Raw genomic sequence first — 16,751 nt, 5'->3', positions numbered from 1 at the left:
TTAAGGACCTTTTTGCAATTTATTTTGGACGTTTTGCACTTGGAAAAACCTATGTTTTAAACATCTTTTGTAGCCACCAGTGGCAGAGGATCTTTTATTTTTTTGATCTATTGAGAAAGACACAAGAACTCTCTTGAGAAGTTCATCTCTTGGGTTTTGATTTGTTATGTTCTTGTGTTCTTGTTGATTTCTTATCTATTTCTCTACATGATTAATCTGAAATCCAATATGGGTTTAAGAGGAATCATGGAGATTAGTGAGTAATCACCTTTTGAATTCATGGGTTAGGGAGATTAAGGGTGATTAGGTTAGAGCTAGGATGTTTTAGTGTAGATCATTCATATTTCCTTGCTAGTAGAGTAATCATAATGCATCTTCTGAGTTGGCCACTCAGTTGTTGATCCTTAGGCATTTCTCACCCGAAAGGTGTTCGATGAAATGCCCGAGACAACTCTCCTAGGCTTTTAGTATACTTTGCCAAAGACATTTGTTGTTAAAGATGCTAAGATAGCTAATAGACTTGTTAGTAATGATTGCTTTCATATTATTCAACCAAAGACATTTGATGTTTGAGATATGTTAGCAAATGAGCATTCATCTAGACATAGAGCTTGCTTAGAATTGTGTCTAGGCTTAAGGTTGATAGTTTGATTGATCATTTGCCATCCTTAGTTCGATACTTGATCACCCAAGGTCTAATCCCTATGCCCATGAGTTCTCTTTTCCCTTAGTCAAGAAAGTATCATTCTGTTATTGCTTTCTAGTTTAGTAGTAGTTTAAAACCCATCTAAATCATTGGTTGCACTTAGATTAAGTGAGTACTTGCATTCTCAGTGCTTTGATATCCCTCAGAACTGGTTCGACAATCTTTTATACTACAACATTTGTCTTAGGAGCCTTGAAAACTCCTAACATCACATACCGGTCAACTTATGTTTGTACGAAGCCATTGATTAATGCAAGAAAAATGAAAATTATGTTTCCAGAACCTCAGAAGACGCACCACCGTCGTGTTTGAGCAACAGTCTGCTCTCAAGTTGGCAAGAAGAACATAGGAAGACAACATATCTGAAGGCATCCGTCGGATTGCTTAAGCTATAAGATATTTCAATGGTGCAGATTTTCATCACTCCAAAACACTTATTTATAGCTTGACCTTGGATCTGTTACAAACGCCGCTTGTTAATGAGAATAAATGAGACGAAGTGGGAAGAAATGTGGAGTGAAGCTTAATGATTGAATTAAAGGTTGATTTTAAGTGAAAGCGAAGACGTTACAGGAAAACGCAGTCGAGGACGATGGAAGGTGACGGCGTCGATCAGCTGAAGATGGCACACCTAACTTTAAATACAAACATGCCGCATATATCAAAGTATGGACCAATAAATAAATAGAAAGGTCCAATAAATAATCAGAAAATCCAACTAATCCGCAAGCGAGAAACACCAAAGAAAAAAGAAAAAAAAAAGAGAATTTGTACTCTCTACACACCACTTTTCTCCTATTTGCACTCCATACTCTATATCCCTCCAATTTTCTTCCCCCCAACATTACCATTTTCCCCCCATTCAATGATATCCCACCTTTGTTAGTATATTTAGCTAATTTACTCAAAAAAAAATCCATGAATTAGAAGAAAAAAAAAGAAGCTCTCTATTTGCTCGACACGTGTCGCAAAATAGAGATATGACTATATGAGAGATGATGTGGTGCATTATAGAGAGTTTCTCTTCAACTTTATTATTATATAGATTATCTCATAAATACCCGGCTTAGTTGATTAATAAATTTAAAGTTAACATAAATAAAAAATGAAAAGGGAAGAATTTCAAAAAATGTGTCTTTTTGTGAATTCTTTTTATATTTAATATTAATTATATAATTAAACTATGTCAGTATTATACTATTATATGGTGTATATAGTCTTTGATACCCCTTACCAATAATGCTGCTAATAAACTGTAAGAACAATTGGGGGAAAGTCTCCATATAAGTTGCTATATGAGAGTATTTGATTCTGACAGCAAGAAATGGAAATGATATCAATCTCTCTGTGCTTCGCAACTATCTTAGCATTTCTCTTCCTAAAACAAATACTCAAACGAGCCACCACCTCTAACCGTAACCTACCACCGTCTCCGCGGCGACTCCCAGTGATCGGGAACCTCCACCAACTCAGCCTCCATCCTCACCGTTCACTCCGTAACCTCAGCCACCGTTATGGACCGCTCATGCTACTTCACTTCGGTCGCGTCCCTATCCTTGTAGTTTCGTCAGCTGACATAGCTCACGATGTCATGAAAACACACGATCTGAAGTTTGCAAACCGCCCGAAAACAAAAGCAGTCGATATAATTATGAACGGAGGGCGTGATATAGGTTTTTCCTCCTATGGCGAATACTGGAGACAGATGAAGGTATGATTATTGTATATATTAGTTTATTGTTCTTATGATAATCTTGAACCAAACCTCAACTATGAGAGATGTCAATCCAAGTCCCATATTGGATAATTAGACAAGAAGTGTCTAATATATAAAGAGATGTCCAACTCTAATAGTACGAGACCTTTTGGGAAGGAAACCAAAAGTAAATCCATGCGGGCCAGCTTCTAAGGCCCAAAGTGGACAATATCGTACTAATAAGATAAGATAGAGTTGGACACGGGATTTCGCAATCCCAACAATTGGTATCAGAGCGGTTTGACGAAAATCTGCAAAAAGACCAAAATACCCTTTAAGTAAGAACGGGATCCTTTAAGGAAGAAAAAAAGAGGTTCGGCAGAGATTAGTCAGAAGATCCTGGAATTGTGGGAATAGCATCCTCAAAGTAACCTTGTGACTAAGGGTGTCGAATGTCGAAGATGCGACAAGGCACCGAGATGATTCGCTAGAGGAAAGGGCACAAGGTGTGTGGTCCTTAGCTTGAGGGGGAGAATGAGAGATGTCAATCCAAGTCCCACATTGGATAATTAGATAAGAAGTGTCTAATATATAAAGAGATGTCCAACTCTAATAGTACGAGGCCTTTTGGGAAGGAAACCAAAAGTAAATCCATGCGGGCCAGCTTCTAAGGCCCAAAGTGGACAATATCGTACTAATAAGATAAGATAGAGTTGGACACGGGATTTCGCAATCCCAACAATTGGTATCAGAGCGGTTTGACGAAAATCTGCAAGAAGACCAAAATACCCTTTAAGTAAGACTTTCTTTTAATATAATCTATGTTTGCTCAAAAGAAAAAAAAATTCAAATCTCTTAGAGACACAAAGAATTATAAGAACAATTTTTCTTATTAGCTTTAGAAACTACTCAAAACTAAAGCTCTCAATATGTTTCACTTAGATCTTGTGGAACACCTCTCCATTAGACCTATATTTATATGAAAGACAATTCCCTTTAACATGTGGGATATGGAAAACACAAACCTAACCTAAATAGAAACTTCCTTTTCCTATTTCTAGGTTTCCTTATTGTGTTTATCTTAACATATTAAACATCTAATAATATGTTAAGTTTCCACAAGCTTTGAATTATCCAACATTCACCCCCTTAATTCCAACTTGAATTAGGGAGATCAATTTCTTGAACTCCGATTAAGCTCCTCATTTGCTTGAACATAATCCTTGCTAATGGCTTGGTAAGGATGTCGGCCTTCTGCTCAACACCCGGCACATGCTCCACTTCGATATGCCCGTTCTCCACACACTCACGAATGAAGTGATACTTCTTGAGTACATGCTTACTCCTTCCATGGAAAACTGGATTCTTGGTTAGAGCAATGGCTGATTTGTTGTCGATCCTAAGCTTGACTCTCTCGCCTTTTTTACTTAGTATCTCACTCAACAACTCCTTGATCCATATAGCTTGCTTCGCTGCTTCTGTTGCTGCCATGAATTCTGATTCGCATGATGACAATGCAACCGTCTGCTGCTTCTGCGACGTCCAAGTAATCAGTGATGAACCGTAGTAGAATGCATGTCCTGACGTGCTCCTCCCGTCATCGAGATCAATGTTGTGACTGCTGTCACTATAACCAACGACACTCCTTGACCCATCTCTCTTGAAGAACAGACCGTAGTTTGTTGTTCCTTTCACATACCGCAGTATGTGCTTGATGGCTTGTCCGTGAGAGTCTCTCGGATTGTGCATGTATCTGCTAAGAACACCTACTGCGTAACACAGGTCGGATCTTGTGTGAAGCAGATACCTCAAACATCCTATGATTCTTCTGAACTCGGTAGCATCTATCTCTTGTTCATCTTCAGCTTTTGAGATCTTCAAATTCGCCTCCATTGGAATTTGAGTTGCATTACACGCTTCCATCTTTGTGTCACGCAGGATTCCTTGAGCATACCTCTCTTGCTTTATTCTGATTCCGTCTGCTCCTTGAATCACCTCTATGCCAAGGTAGTACGTTAGCTTACCTAAATCTGACATCTCGAACGTCTTAGACATCTCCTCCTTGAATTGCCTAATCATCTTAAGTGAAGTTCCTGTCACAAATAGATCATCAACGTAGATGGCTATGATCAAGACGTCTCCTCCTTGAGTCTTGCAGTACACTGATGGTTCCTTCGTGCACTTCTCAAATTTCATCTCTTTGAGAACCTGATCGAGTTTTACATTCCATGCCCTGGGTGCCTGGCGTAACCCATATAAAGCCTTGTGTAACACGCAAACTCGATCCTCTTCTCTTTTCTTCTCAGAACTAGTCGGTCTATCTACAAGCTCCCATATCTTGTTTCTTGTGATAGACTCCAACTCATCTTCCATAGCTTCAACCCAATCTTCTTCATAAGATAGGTTGAACTCATCTGAGGCAATCTCTCCTCCTCTATCGGTGCATCCTAGATTGAACACATCTGAGGCAACCTCTCCTCCTCTATCGGTGCAACCTAGATTGAACATAGCTGAGGCAAACTCTCCTCCTCTATCGGTGTGAAATCTTTTGAACCGATAGAATGCCTCACGATTATCTGCAGGCGTTGGTGGTGCACTTATTCCACACAAATCTCCAAGCAATAATCCTAATGGCTTTGATGTACAAACCATGGCCTTAGTTGGGAATGAATCTCTGATTTGCTTCCCTGCGAAACATGTGTCACACACGCCTTCTTCGTGTGTCACACTCGGGAATGAGTGTCTCGTTTGCTTCCCTGCGAGACATGTGTCACACACACCTTCTTCGTGTGTTACACTATGCATTCCTACGACCATATCCTTCCTTACCATGATGTTCATCACTCCATAGCTTATATGTCCTAGTCGAGCATGCCACCTCCATGTAGCATCTACGTCCCTGACATGTAAACACTCCGGGTAGCTTATCTCCATAGGGGTCTTGTAGAGACGGTTTGGAGATCTTGTCACACGAACTAGCAACCTTCCATGCGAATCTGTGAGCGTTAAGTATACATCTTTCATGTTAACCTCACATCCGTTCTCTGTTGCTTGCCCAAGACTCAATATATTGTGCTTCAGATCGGGTATGTAGTATATATCTTTGAGTGCCTTCTTCTCTCCAGTCTTGCACACAAAAGTAACCACACCCTTTCCTACAATGTCAACACACGATCCATCACCAAACTTCACCTTCCCTTTGGTGTTGAGATTCAAACTCGAAAAGAACTCCTTGTTCCCTGTCATGTGATTGCTCGCTCCATTATCCAAATACCAGACACTTGCATTGCCTTTGTCGATATCAAGATTCTTCGGAATCACCTTATCTTCGTTCAAAAACACCACCTCGTGTACATAAAGTGCATCAGCCTCTTCTGTCTCGTTTAGGTTGGTTTCTTGATTCTTCTTTGTCTTTTCGGGACAGACAGTTGCGTAGTGACCAGGCTTGTCACATCTCCAACATATCAGCTTTGAACGATTCTTCTTCGAGTTGTTATCTTCGGTGTGTGACGCACGGTTTTGGTTGTGTGACCTACCTCGACCCCTGCCTCTACCGTTCCGTACTCTTCCTCTACCACGGAAATTTTCATAGCCCCTCTGACTATGCTCTTCATTGTTCGAAAACATCAGCTTCCCTTGGTCTTCTTTCTGAGTTTCTTCTCCTACACGCTCCTCGTACGCTTTAAGCCTTCCAACTATGTCTTCAAACCCCGTCGAGTTGAGATCTAGGACTTGCTCAAGTGATGCTACGATCTGGATATACTTCTGTCTTGGAAGACCCTTCAAGAACTTCTTGACCATCTTGGATTCTTCTATGTTTTCTCCCAACGAGGTTGCTTTGGATGATAGGCCCGATATCTTCCCCGCGAAGTCATCGACCGTATCTGCATCATCCATCTTCAACCTATCAAACTCTGTCATCAACGTCTGAAGTCTCGCCTCCCTTACACGATCAGCTCCTAGGTGTCGCGACTTGATGGCGTTCCAGATCTCTTTTGATGCGGTTTGTTCTCCCACCTGGAGAATCAAAGTCTCTGGAACAGATTGAAACAAAAGAGCTATCGCAACATCGTTCTTCTTTTGATCATCTGAACCGGGTTCGATTGTGTCCCACACTTCATGAACACGTAGTAGAACCTTCATCCTCATCGACCAAACTGTGTAGTTTGTCGGTGACAACATCGGACATTGGATGGATGTAGATCCAAAGTCCTTCGTGCGTGGAGCCCTAGTCACGTCAGCCATCTTGCCGTCGCGATCTCTTGTTCACAAGCACCAGGATCTTAAGCTACAACTTAAGCTTAGATCGAGTCTCCAACCTGAGGCTCTGATACCAATTCAAATCTCTTAGAAACACAAAGAATTATAAGAACAACTTTTCTTATTAGCTTTAGAAACTACTCAAAACTAAAGCTCTCAATATGTTTCACTTAGATCTTCTGGAACACCTCTCCATTAGACCTATATTTATATGAAAGACAATTCCCTTTAACATGTGGGATATGGAAAACACAAACCTAACCTAAATAGAAACTTCATTTTCCTATTTCTAGGTTTCCTTATTGTGTTTATCTTAACATATTAAACATCTAATAATATGTTAAGTTTCCAGAAGCTTTGAATTATCTAACAAACTAATCTAGAGAACCAGATACTTTTTGCCAGCTAATGTTTGAATCTTGCTTGAATTTGTATATGATTATAAAATGTTGTTATCGAGATCTACGTACCTATTGCACTTAATTAAATATAATATTCAACAACGTGTTAGGTGAGTAAGAGTTATATAATCGATTATATGGTTATATTATGTTGTTAACTTTTTCTCTTTATGTTTAATTAAGACTATTTTTTATATAAATAACGAAACTTCTTTTTTTGGAAAAAAAAATGCATTTGGGTGAAGAGCTTATGCAGTATTCATCTCCTCAGCAAGAAAATGGTTAGGTCCTTTGAGAATATAAGAGAAGAGGAGATTGTCGCAATGATGGAGAAGCTTGAGAAAGCTATATCATCTTCTTTGCCGGTAAATCTGAGTGAATCTCTCCTGAATATGACAAACAATGTGATATGTAGAATTGCCATGGGAAGAAAATATAGCTTAGAGGAAAACCCTATGGATTTTGCGACTTTATTGAGAACAATGATGGAGCTTCTAGGCGCATTCCCATTTGGGGATTACATCAGGGGTTTGGCCTGGATATATAAAATCCGCGGTTTGGATCGTAAAATGGAAGAAGTAAGCAGGACGTTTATGGAGTTTCTAGAAGGAGTATTGCAAGAACATGTAGATGAAGGTGAGAAGAAAGAGACATTTGATTTTGTTGATATGCTGTTACAAATTCAAAGAGACAAGACAAATGGATTCGAGCTCGATAGAAGCGACATCAGACTCATCATGTTGGTAACTAAGATAAACCAACCATCCTTTAACTTTGAAGTTTAAAACAATGTCTTTCCTAAAATAGAAATATCTAAGTAAATAAATCTATAACAAGGCATAATGTTTATTTGAATTACGATACTAAACATGTTTCTTTATAGGATATTTTCGTAGCAGGAATGATAACAACTTACACCACTCTCGATTGGGCAATGATGCGTCTTATAAGACATCCAGAGTGTATGAAAAAACTCCAAGACGAGATCCAAACATATTCGAGACATAAGTTATATGTATCGGAAGAACAAGTGGAGAGTATGAAATACCTAAAGGCTGTGATTAAAGAAGTTCTTCGACTACATCCTCCTGGCCCACTGTTAGTTCCTAGACAACTTAGCGAAGATGTCAAACTGAAAGGATATGACATTGCCGCTGGCACACAGGTAAACATCTAAACGACGAAACAAAGCAACCATCAGTTAACTATTACGAATATTATATATATATTTACATAGTATACGTACGTGGTTGTCTGGTTGACCAGGTACTCATTAATGCATGGGCGATCCATCAAGACACCACAACATGGGGACCAGATGCAGAAGAGTTTAAGCCAGATAGACATTTGGATCAACCTTTGGATTTTTCAGGACAAGATTTCAAATTCATTCCATTTGGATCGGGAAGAAGGCTATGCCCTGGAATAGGATTTGCTATGGCTTTAATAGAGGTGACATTGGCCAACCTTGTGAACAGGTTCAACTGGAAAGTGGAGACTAGACCCCTTGGAGATGATGATCAATACTATCTAGCTGAAGCGACCGGTATCGAAGTTTGCCGCAAGTTCCCGTTATTTGTCTTCCCATCTTTGGCTTCATCTACTCTTTAGGGTGCAATGAGAATCAATGTCTCGGCTAAAAGTAGCCACTTGGCTGACTTTTTCCCTATCAAATAAAAACTGTATTTTCCACTAAGGTGGATATTAGTTTTTCTCTTGGTTCACTTGGTAATGGTGTGCTCTTGTTAATCTGGTCAGTGTCTGATATCCCAGATTTTTTTTTCTTCTTTTTATAAATTTATCTTTGAATTTTCATTTTGATTGGTCGCAAATTTTTGGTTAATTAAGAGATTCTAGATCAAATAACTATATGGTCAATATGAAAATGTATTAACATGTGTTATATAGTTAAATCCGACAGTATAGTATTCAAAAACTAATACTTTCAAATAGAAGATAGACCTAGACCAATTGAATTGATCCATATCAATTGAAACATGGACTAGATTTGATCAGATTAGTTTAAATTGGAATGGGTTGTTGGTCTCCTATTTGTAACAGCTTGGTTTTCTATTTATAACAGGTCGGTTTTTGGAACTAGGTTACCCAATTCTGACGTCTGATTCTCTACTTTGACAATAACAATTTGAGTATAATGTTAACTGCATACACATGTTACGTGATATATCTCGTTATGTTAACAGTATAATTCGCTTAGTTAAAATTACATTTGGATTATATTAATATTCTTTATGTATGTGATTACGTAATGATTGATAATTGATATAGGTGATAATTTTTTTGGGGGTTAAATTATTCTCATTCACATAATTTTTTCTTTTTGTCAAATTGTCATATCATTAAAACCCCATTAGGCTAACGAGATTACAAGTACGTTCATAAAGCACAATCTCCATCAAAACTACAAGCCAGACAAAAAAGAAATCTAAAGGCCAAGATCCAATTTACTAATCTGAAACCGCCTAACCGCCTTCAAGCTATGTGTTTGAAGTCACACGTCAAGACATCTGAAGCTCTTTTCCACACTTCATCCTATGCTTTTTGCATGGATCTGCAAGTTTGTATTGTCCAACACGCCGACACGCGCCTCCATGTGTGATGGAGATCCGGTATTGCAACATCGCCGGTAAATCCATTACTTACATGCCCGACTTTGATGAACAAAAAAGCTTAAAAAATACAAGAATTTCAAATAATAAAAACAATATGAAACTAAAGCACTTTTCATTACATATGAATCTAACAATATGATTTCAAAATAGAAGCTCTTTCTTTCAAAAAAAAATATCAATAATAAATTTAGTAAACAAAATTGCCAAACAACTAAAAGAATCAGTTTATTATAAGAAATAAATATTTGGAAGATGAACATAAAATTAAGTAACAAAAATAATCTTAAAAATATAAAGATTTCAAATAATAAAGACAATGTAAATCTAAATCACTTTTTCATTACATATGAATCTAAATAACATACGATTTCAAAATTGAAGATATATATATATATATATTATTTAAGTGTTCACATAGAAACTAAAAATATCATTATATAAAAGTTGAGGTTATAACCTATCGAGAGCGTCTACATAAGATTTAAACGACCAATCATAGTATGACAAATCATTATTTAAGTTTACTATTTTAAAAATGTTGATATTACCAAAAAATGTTTATTTCAAACTAAAATATAAATCAAAATCAAATAAGGTAAATTTACAAAATATAAATACTATATTAAGTTAACATAATGTTTAATATTTTTCGAAAATTAAAAAATAAATAATGAAAAGATTAATTAATTTAAAAATACACGACTTTTAAACAAGTATAACTATATAAATCTAAATTTAAACTCATGATTTTCAAAGTTTAGGTTATATCTTGTACTATTGAAAATATTGAAAATAACATATACTATATATAAGTTGATATTATAAATCATTGAGAATGTTCACATATTATTTTAAAGCACCAAAAATATACCAAATCGTTTTTTAATTTGGTATTTCTAAAAATGTTAATATTACGAAATTTTTTATTCTAAAATAAAATATAAATAATTATCAAATAAGTTAAACTTAAAAAATTAAAAACATCATGTACAAATATATACTATATAAAATAAAGTTTCAAAAATTAACATAAAAATAACAAACAAATATGATAGTTAATTTAAAAATGCAATACTTTCAAACAATTATAACTATATAAATCTAAAACACGTGATTTACAAAACTTAGGTTATATACTGCTGAAAATATTCAACAAAAATATGTACTATATGTAATTTGATGCAATAATTCATTGAGAATATCCACATATTATTTCAAAGCACACATATGTCAAATTGCCATTTTAATTATTATTTTAAAATTTCAAATTTTCAAAAATGTTTATTTCAAAATAAAAAGGAAACTATTATTCAATTTATTGAAAAGGCAAAATTATTAAAAGAATAAATTTGATATATAAAGTAAACCGTTAAAAGACCAACATAAAATTAACTAACAACCAAAAATTCTTAAAGAATACAAGAATTCCAAATAATAAAAATAATATGAATCTAAAGCACTTTTCATTACATATGAATCTAACAAAATATGATTTCAAAATGGAAGCTATTTCTTTCAAAAAAATATCAATACTAAATTTAGTAAACAAAATTGCCAAATAACTAAAATAATCAGTTTATTATAAAAAATAAATGTTTGGAAGATCAACATAAAATTAAGTAACAAAAATAATATTAAAAATATAACGATTTCAAATAATAAAGACAATGTAAATCTAAATCACTTTTTCATTACATATGAATCTAAATAACATATGATTTCAAAATTGAGAATATATATTATTTAAGTGTTCACACAGAATTTAAAAATATCATTATAATAATATAAAAATCAGCATCTTAATTTGATAAAGTAAATAAAAATATTATTTTATTAAAATTAATTAACTTGATATATAAAACAAGTATATATTTGAATTAAAAAAAATTTAACAAAAATAAAAATATTAAAAAAGAAATAAATTTTTAAAAAAGTATTTATAAATAATCACGTTTGTAAAAATAAATAAAAATCAGCACAAAATTATAAAAAGATAAATTAAAATTTGAAAAAAATTATCTTTAAAGTTAGATTGATATTTATAGCTAATTATCGAAAACTTAATATAATAAGATATTGACAAGAAAAAATCTAATTATGTCTGTAACCTTTAATACGATATGGACTATATGGTTTAAAATCTGAAATAACTGAAAATACCAATAAAAATATTTACATCTTAAGTTAATATTCTTATAAATCTTTAATTTTCTAAAAAAACAAAACAAAACGAAAATAAATAAAAAATGCTTACTTGATATATATGCTAACTCTTCATTAATTAAAGTCAGAATTATAAAATTATGTCTTAAAGCATGTCAAAACATACAAATAGCTTATAAATCAAAATAAAATAATTAATTAATATCATAATACTTAATATGATCAAATAAATATAAAGGTAAACAGAAATTTAGTATTTGTTTTTTTTATTTATATTGGTCTCAGCTATAAAATATTATAAATTTATAATATGTTATATGAGTGTTTTAGAAAATAATGGTTGATTGTGATTCTTTTTTTACCAAGCCAATTTATTATTTAACTTACATTAAGTTAAAAAGCTCTGTTAGAAATAAGTGATGGTAACAATAATTTACTTATGTAAGAAATATATTGTTAAACAGGTCGTTTATCTATATTGTTCAAATCATTTATCTATGTGTTCTCAAGCTGTTTTATCGATAAATGAATAAACATAGTTATTTAGTAATCAACAATTATAATTTAATAAATTTTGACATAATGTTTTTAAGAAAATCATAATAAAAATATTCATTAAACTAATCAAATGTATTTTTAAGAAAAAACTCTAAATATTCTATAATCAATAAGTTTTTTTTTAAATATAGTCATTAAACATTATGCAAACTATATGGTGACTTTTCATAAGTCTTTACTGTAATTCACCGATAAAGTTTATAGGACATATGCTTATGAAACTTTATTAAAGAAATTAACATAACATATAAAACTAAAAATGATATCACACGAGTTCTATCAATGATAGATATTTGAAATAGAATGTTATTAATATATATGACAACATAAAAAAGTCAAAGAGGCTAAAATTAAAATAAATTAGTTGAAAATTCAAATAATATTTACAAATAATATTAACATTAGAGTATAGTCTCATGCTCTCGACAACAGAAAATAAAGATATGAAAAATATTAATTATACATTCATCAGTTGAAAAATGTGTTATCTAAGTTTATGAAATATGATGTGAACTAATAAAACATCATAATCACGCCATTAATTAATATTTTAACTAGATCAAGTAGAAGATGTATCTAATATATTTTTATTTATATGTGTTTATTTTAATAAATAAAAAATTATTTAACATTAGTTTGAAGTTGTATATATTTATTTCTCTTTTTATTATACCTAAAATAAAATTACGATTTAAATTTCATAAAAATATTTATTATGATTGAACTCTAAATTAAATACTAACACATATGCATTTAAGTGACTTCAGTATGAGTATGTCAAATACATATATTCACAAAATATATAATACTTTTACTTTCATTGTAAAAAATTGGTAAATACAAAGTAAACCAAGATATTGTGCATATGCATTACTTTTCTTATGTTTTTACAAATAGAAGTAAAGCTAGATATTGTACATATGCATTAATTTTCTTATGTTTTTCAAATAGAAAGATAGACAAAAAAAATTATAATAAAAATAATTATAAAGTGTACTATTCTTTATTATGAATAGAATGATCAATATTGTTTTTTAAAAAAATAAGATTCATAAATAATATAAACACGATTATAAATACACTTACACATTTACATATTCAAAAAAAGATATCTAAATATTATTTTTTAAAGAGTATAATTTGATAAAAATCTAAATAGAAAAAATAATAAAGCATACTTTGAATAAAACTTTATATAAAAATTTATATAACCCAATTATACTTCATTATCTTAAAATTAATATAAAATGATACAAATTATTAAAATAAGTAAAACATATATTATATATGAGGCTATAAGTAATTGACAGTATACACATAGGATTAGAGAAAAAACAATCAAAATATGAAAATTTATAATTACAGTTTACTATATTAAAAATGTTAAATTTCCAAAATTGATAATACAAAATGGAATTCAACATCAAATAAGGTTAACTAATAAATAAATCATTAAAATTCAATTCATTCACATATATATATATATATATATTAAATATTTGGAAATTTAACAAACAAATTAACCAAAATGATATAAAATATGAAGATACAATATTTTTCCTTCCAAGAACACAAAATAGAAATATACTCTTCAAATAAAATTTCAAAAAGTGTATTTTCAAAATAAATTATAAATCAATATCAAATGTGTTTTCTTAAATAATATCCAAATCGAAAAACCAAACATAATCTTCATGAACAAGGAAAGCGTCAAAAATATAGGATTTGAAGTGAAAGAACAATAACGGTGAATGAGAAATAGTACAAAGAAAAATGTAAAACATCCGCAACGGAATGTAGACATACAAAGTCAAAGACAAAATCCAACAGATGAAAAATGTATCACACCAAAAAATCGGAAAGAGTAGGGAATAATTCCAATATAAGAAAAATATTTGAAATTTACATTCTCTCTATCTGAAAGACGTTAAGTAAAAGAATAGAGACAAGGTCGCAAGCCACAACTTATTTATGTGTTTTAAATTATTTTAATCAATAAAAAAATAACAAATTTATTTATCCATTAAAATTTTAAATATTAATCAACACTATTATTTTATGTTTGTACAAATATTCTTTTAGTCAGTTACAGTCAAAATATTCATAGAAACTAAAGAAATAAGCTATACTGAAACAAATCTAACATGATATGATTCACAAGATTTTCAAAAATTATTGTTATTAAAGCAAACTAAATGATGAATTCTTATAATCATTAGTCTGATTCACCTCATATAACATATAAAGTTTAAGATGCTCCATGTTGAGTTATGTTGAGAAAAATATTTAGAGAATAGTGTTTACAAGTTAGAAAAAAAATAAAGAATCTAAGAAAGCATGTCAAATAAGTTAGTTAAGGTTTTTAATAAAATTATAAGGACGACCAACAATAAATTAGTATGAAAGATAATATAAAAAAATGATAGAAAAATAATAAATATGAATTTATCATCAACAAACTAAAAACATACAAATTTACAAACTTATAACATTTAAAAAAATATTTTACTAACTAACTACCGTTATCTTATTGCCAACATTTAGCAACTAGAAATATTTTTTATCAAATTATATAATAGTTTTTAAAGGATCTTAAAAATATTCATGGAAACTCCAAAACAAATATATATTATCTATCGTACCAAAATAATATTTTTCATATAAAAAAAGTAAATTGTGATATATTGTAATGTAGTGTAGCTTGTATGATTGTATATTATTTTGTATATGAAAATATTTGTAGCGATTAAATTTTAAATCTAAATATTATACTATTACATATATATATATATATATGTATAAAATCACACATTAATTATAAAGTTTTTCTGAATATAAAGCAAAATTAGATATTATGCATATAGTTTAATCGCTTACTAGATCTGGACCCGCCCGACCGGGCGGGTGTTTTTTTCTGTTTACGTAATGTAATCAAAAATTTTTACACCATTATATAATGTATCAAAATTATAATACAAATGATGACAATAAAACATCACATAATATAAAAATTGTTGTAACATAATTTGATTACAAAATTGATCACAGTGTGAAAAGGTAATTTTAGTTGGGCCACATTTCTTTTGACGACCATTAAAATAAGATGAAATTAAGAATTATGAGTTAGTATGATATATGAAATAGATAAATAATGTATACTTTTTTATGGAAATTAATTTATTCAACGGCTATGAAAAATAACTTATTTTAAATTTTATTAAGATTTGTAAAAGATTTTTTTTTAAGATTATGAATAATATTGAAAAAGTTAAAATTTAATTAAAAGCTTGAGTTTGTGTTAAATAGAAAACCTTTTGGGTCATTTAGCATTGAAAAGGGCCCATAACTTTAAAAGTCCATGTGTAACAGTTTTTTTTCCGGGAAGCAGATATTTTTTTTTTGGAAACTCGGTTTTGGCAAACGGTTGATGTTCTCTTATCTCTTTCTTTTTTTGTGCGGTCTCTCTTTCTTCTTCAATGAGAAGAAAACAAAAACAAATCCGATTCTGCACCTCGAATTCCTTCTAACAAAGATAGATGATCGAGAATTCTAATTCCATCTGAAGAGCTATGCAAGGTAATCAACTGTAACCCTAATCAAGTACTTTAATTAAGTTTTTTGTTTAGATATATATTGAACTTGCAGATCTTACAGTGATTTGGAGATATTAGACATGCAAGCAATCAGATCTTCAAACTTGATGGATCCACCGATGACTTCATCTCGTACGATCATGGAACAATCAGATCTTCAAACTTGGTAGATCAAACTTGGAACAATCAGATCTTCATCTCGTACACAACTTCATCTCATACGATCTGTCGAGGTGATGTTATATTATATTTTAAAGATTTTGTAGACAATGGTTCCATCTTTAAAAGAAAAAGGTCATTCTAATCTCACATAATTGTTTTTGATCTATAACTACCACTTAATCTTAATTTTTTAACAACAAAATATTGGAATGATTTAAAAGTGTACGAAGAACACCTTGTCTAAATTATAATATGATTGTGCTTGGTTAAATTTCATTGAAATATTTTATATTTGTAAAATAGCAACTGTTAACTAATCTTTATCTTCATTTTACAGAACAAACTAAATAATTGTATAATGGTGGTCACTAAGCGAGTTCCTACCGAAGCTTTGCGTTAGACAGATAAGTATATGACTAAATTTTTTTAATCGTCTTATAGTATTTTAGTCAGTTCACTTATCTATGTATATATTTATGAGCAGGTGAATGATGGCATCTTTAGGGCCAGAGCTTTGTCAGGAGGTGAAAGACATGGGAGAGAGACAAAACGTGATGCAATCCATATTAAGGTTAGTGC

At 31.4% G+C, this 16,751-nt stretch overlaps 1 protein-coding gene across 1 annotated transcript; it reads left to right on the top strand.

The window, feature by feature from the left end:
- The first annotated feature begins 1,912 nt into the window (after window positions 1–1,912).
- On the top strand, window positions 1,913–8,850 carry LOC106446860 (putative cytochrome P450 71A28). Its single transcript, XM_013888673.3, has 4 exons — window positions 1,913–2,417; window positions 7,309–7,806; window positions 7,947–8,228; window positions 8,330–8,850. The coding sequence occupies exons 1-4, from the start codon at window positions 2,031–2,033 to the stop codon at window positions 8,672–8,674; spliced, it is 1,512 nt and encodes a 503-aa protein (XP_013744127.2). The 5' UTR covers window positions 1,913–2,030; the 3' UTR covers window positions 8,675–8,850.
- Window positions 8,851–16,751: the final 7,901 nt, after the last annotated feature.

The sequence above is a fragment of the Brassica napus genome, chromosome A1 (genome assembly GCF_020379485.1).
Source record: "Brassica napus cultivar Da-Ae chromosome A1, Da-Ae, whole genome shotgun sequence".
Taxonomy (NCBI): Eukaryota; Viridiplantae; Streptophyta; class Magnoliopsida; order Brassicales; family Brassicaceae; genus Brassica; species Brassica napus.
This window is presented reverse-complemented; position numbering and strand designations above follow the sequence as displayed.

Bases quoted from the DNA above. Each gene is read 5' to 3' on its own strand.
- LOC106446860 (XM_013888673.3), top strand. From the start codon at position 2,031: ATGGAAATGATATCAATCTCTCTGTGCTTCGCAACTATCTTAGCATTT. The intron at 2,418-7,308 runs GTATGATTATTG...ATTTGGGTGAAG, and splicing joins AATACTGGAGACAGATGAAG to AGCTTATGCAGTATTCATCT. The intron at 7,807-7,946 runs GTAACTAAGATA...GTTTCTTTATAG, and splicing joins ACATCAGACTCATCATGTTG to GATATTTTCGTAGCAGGAAT.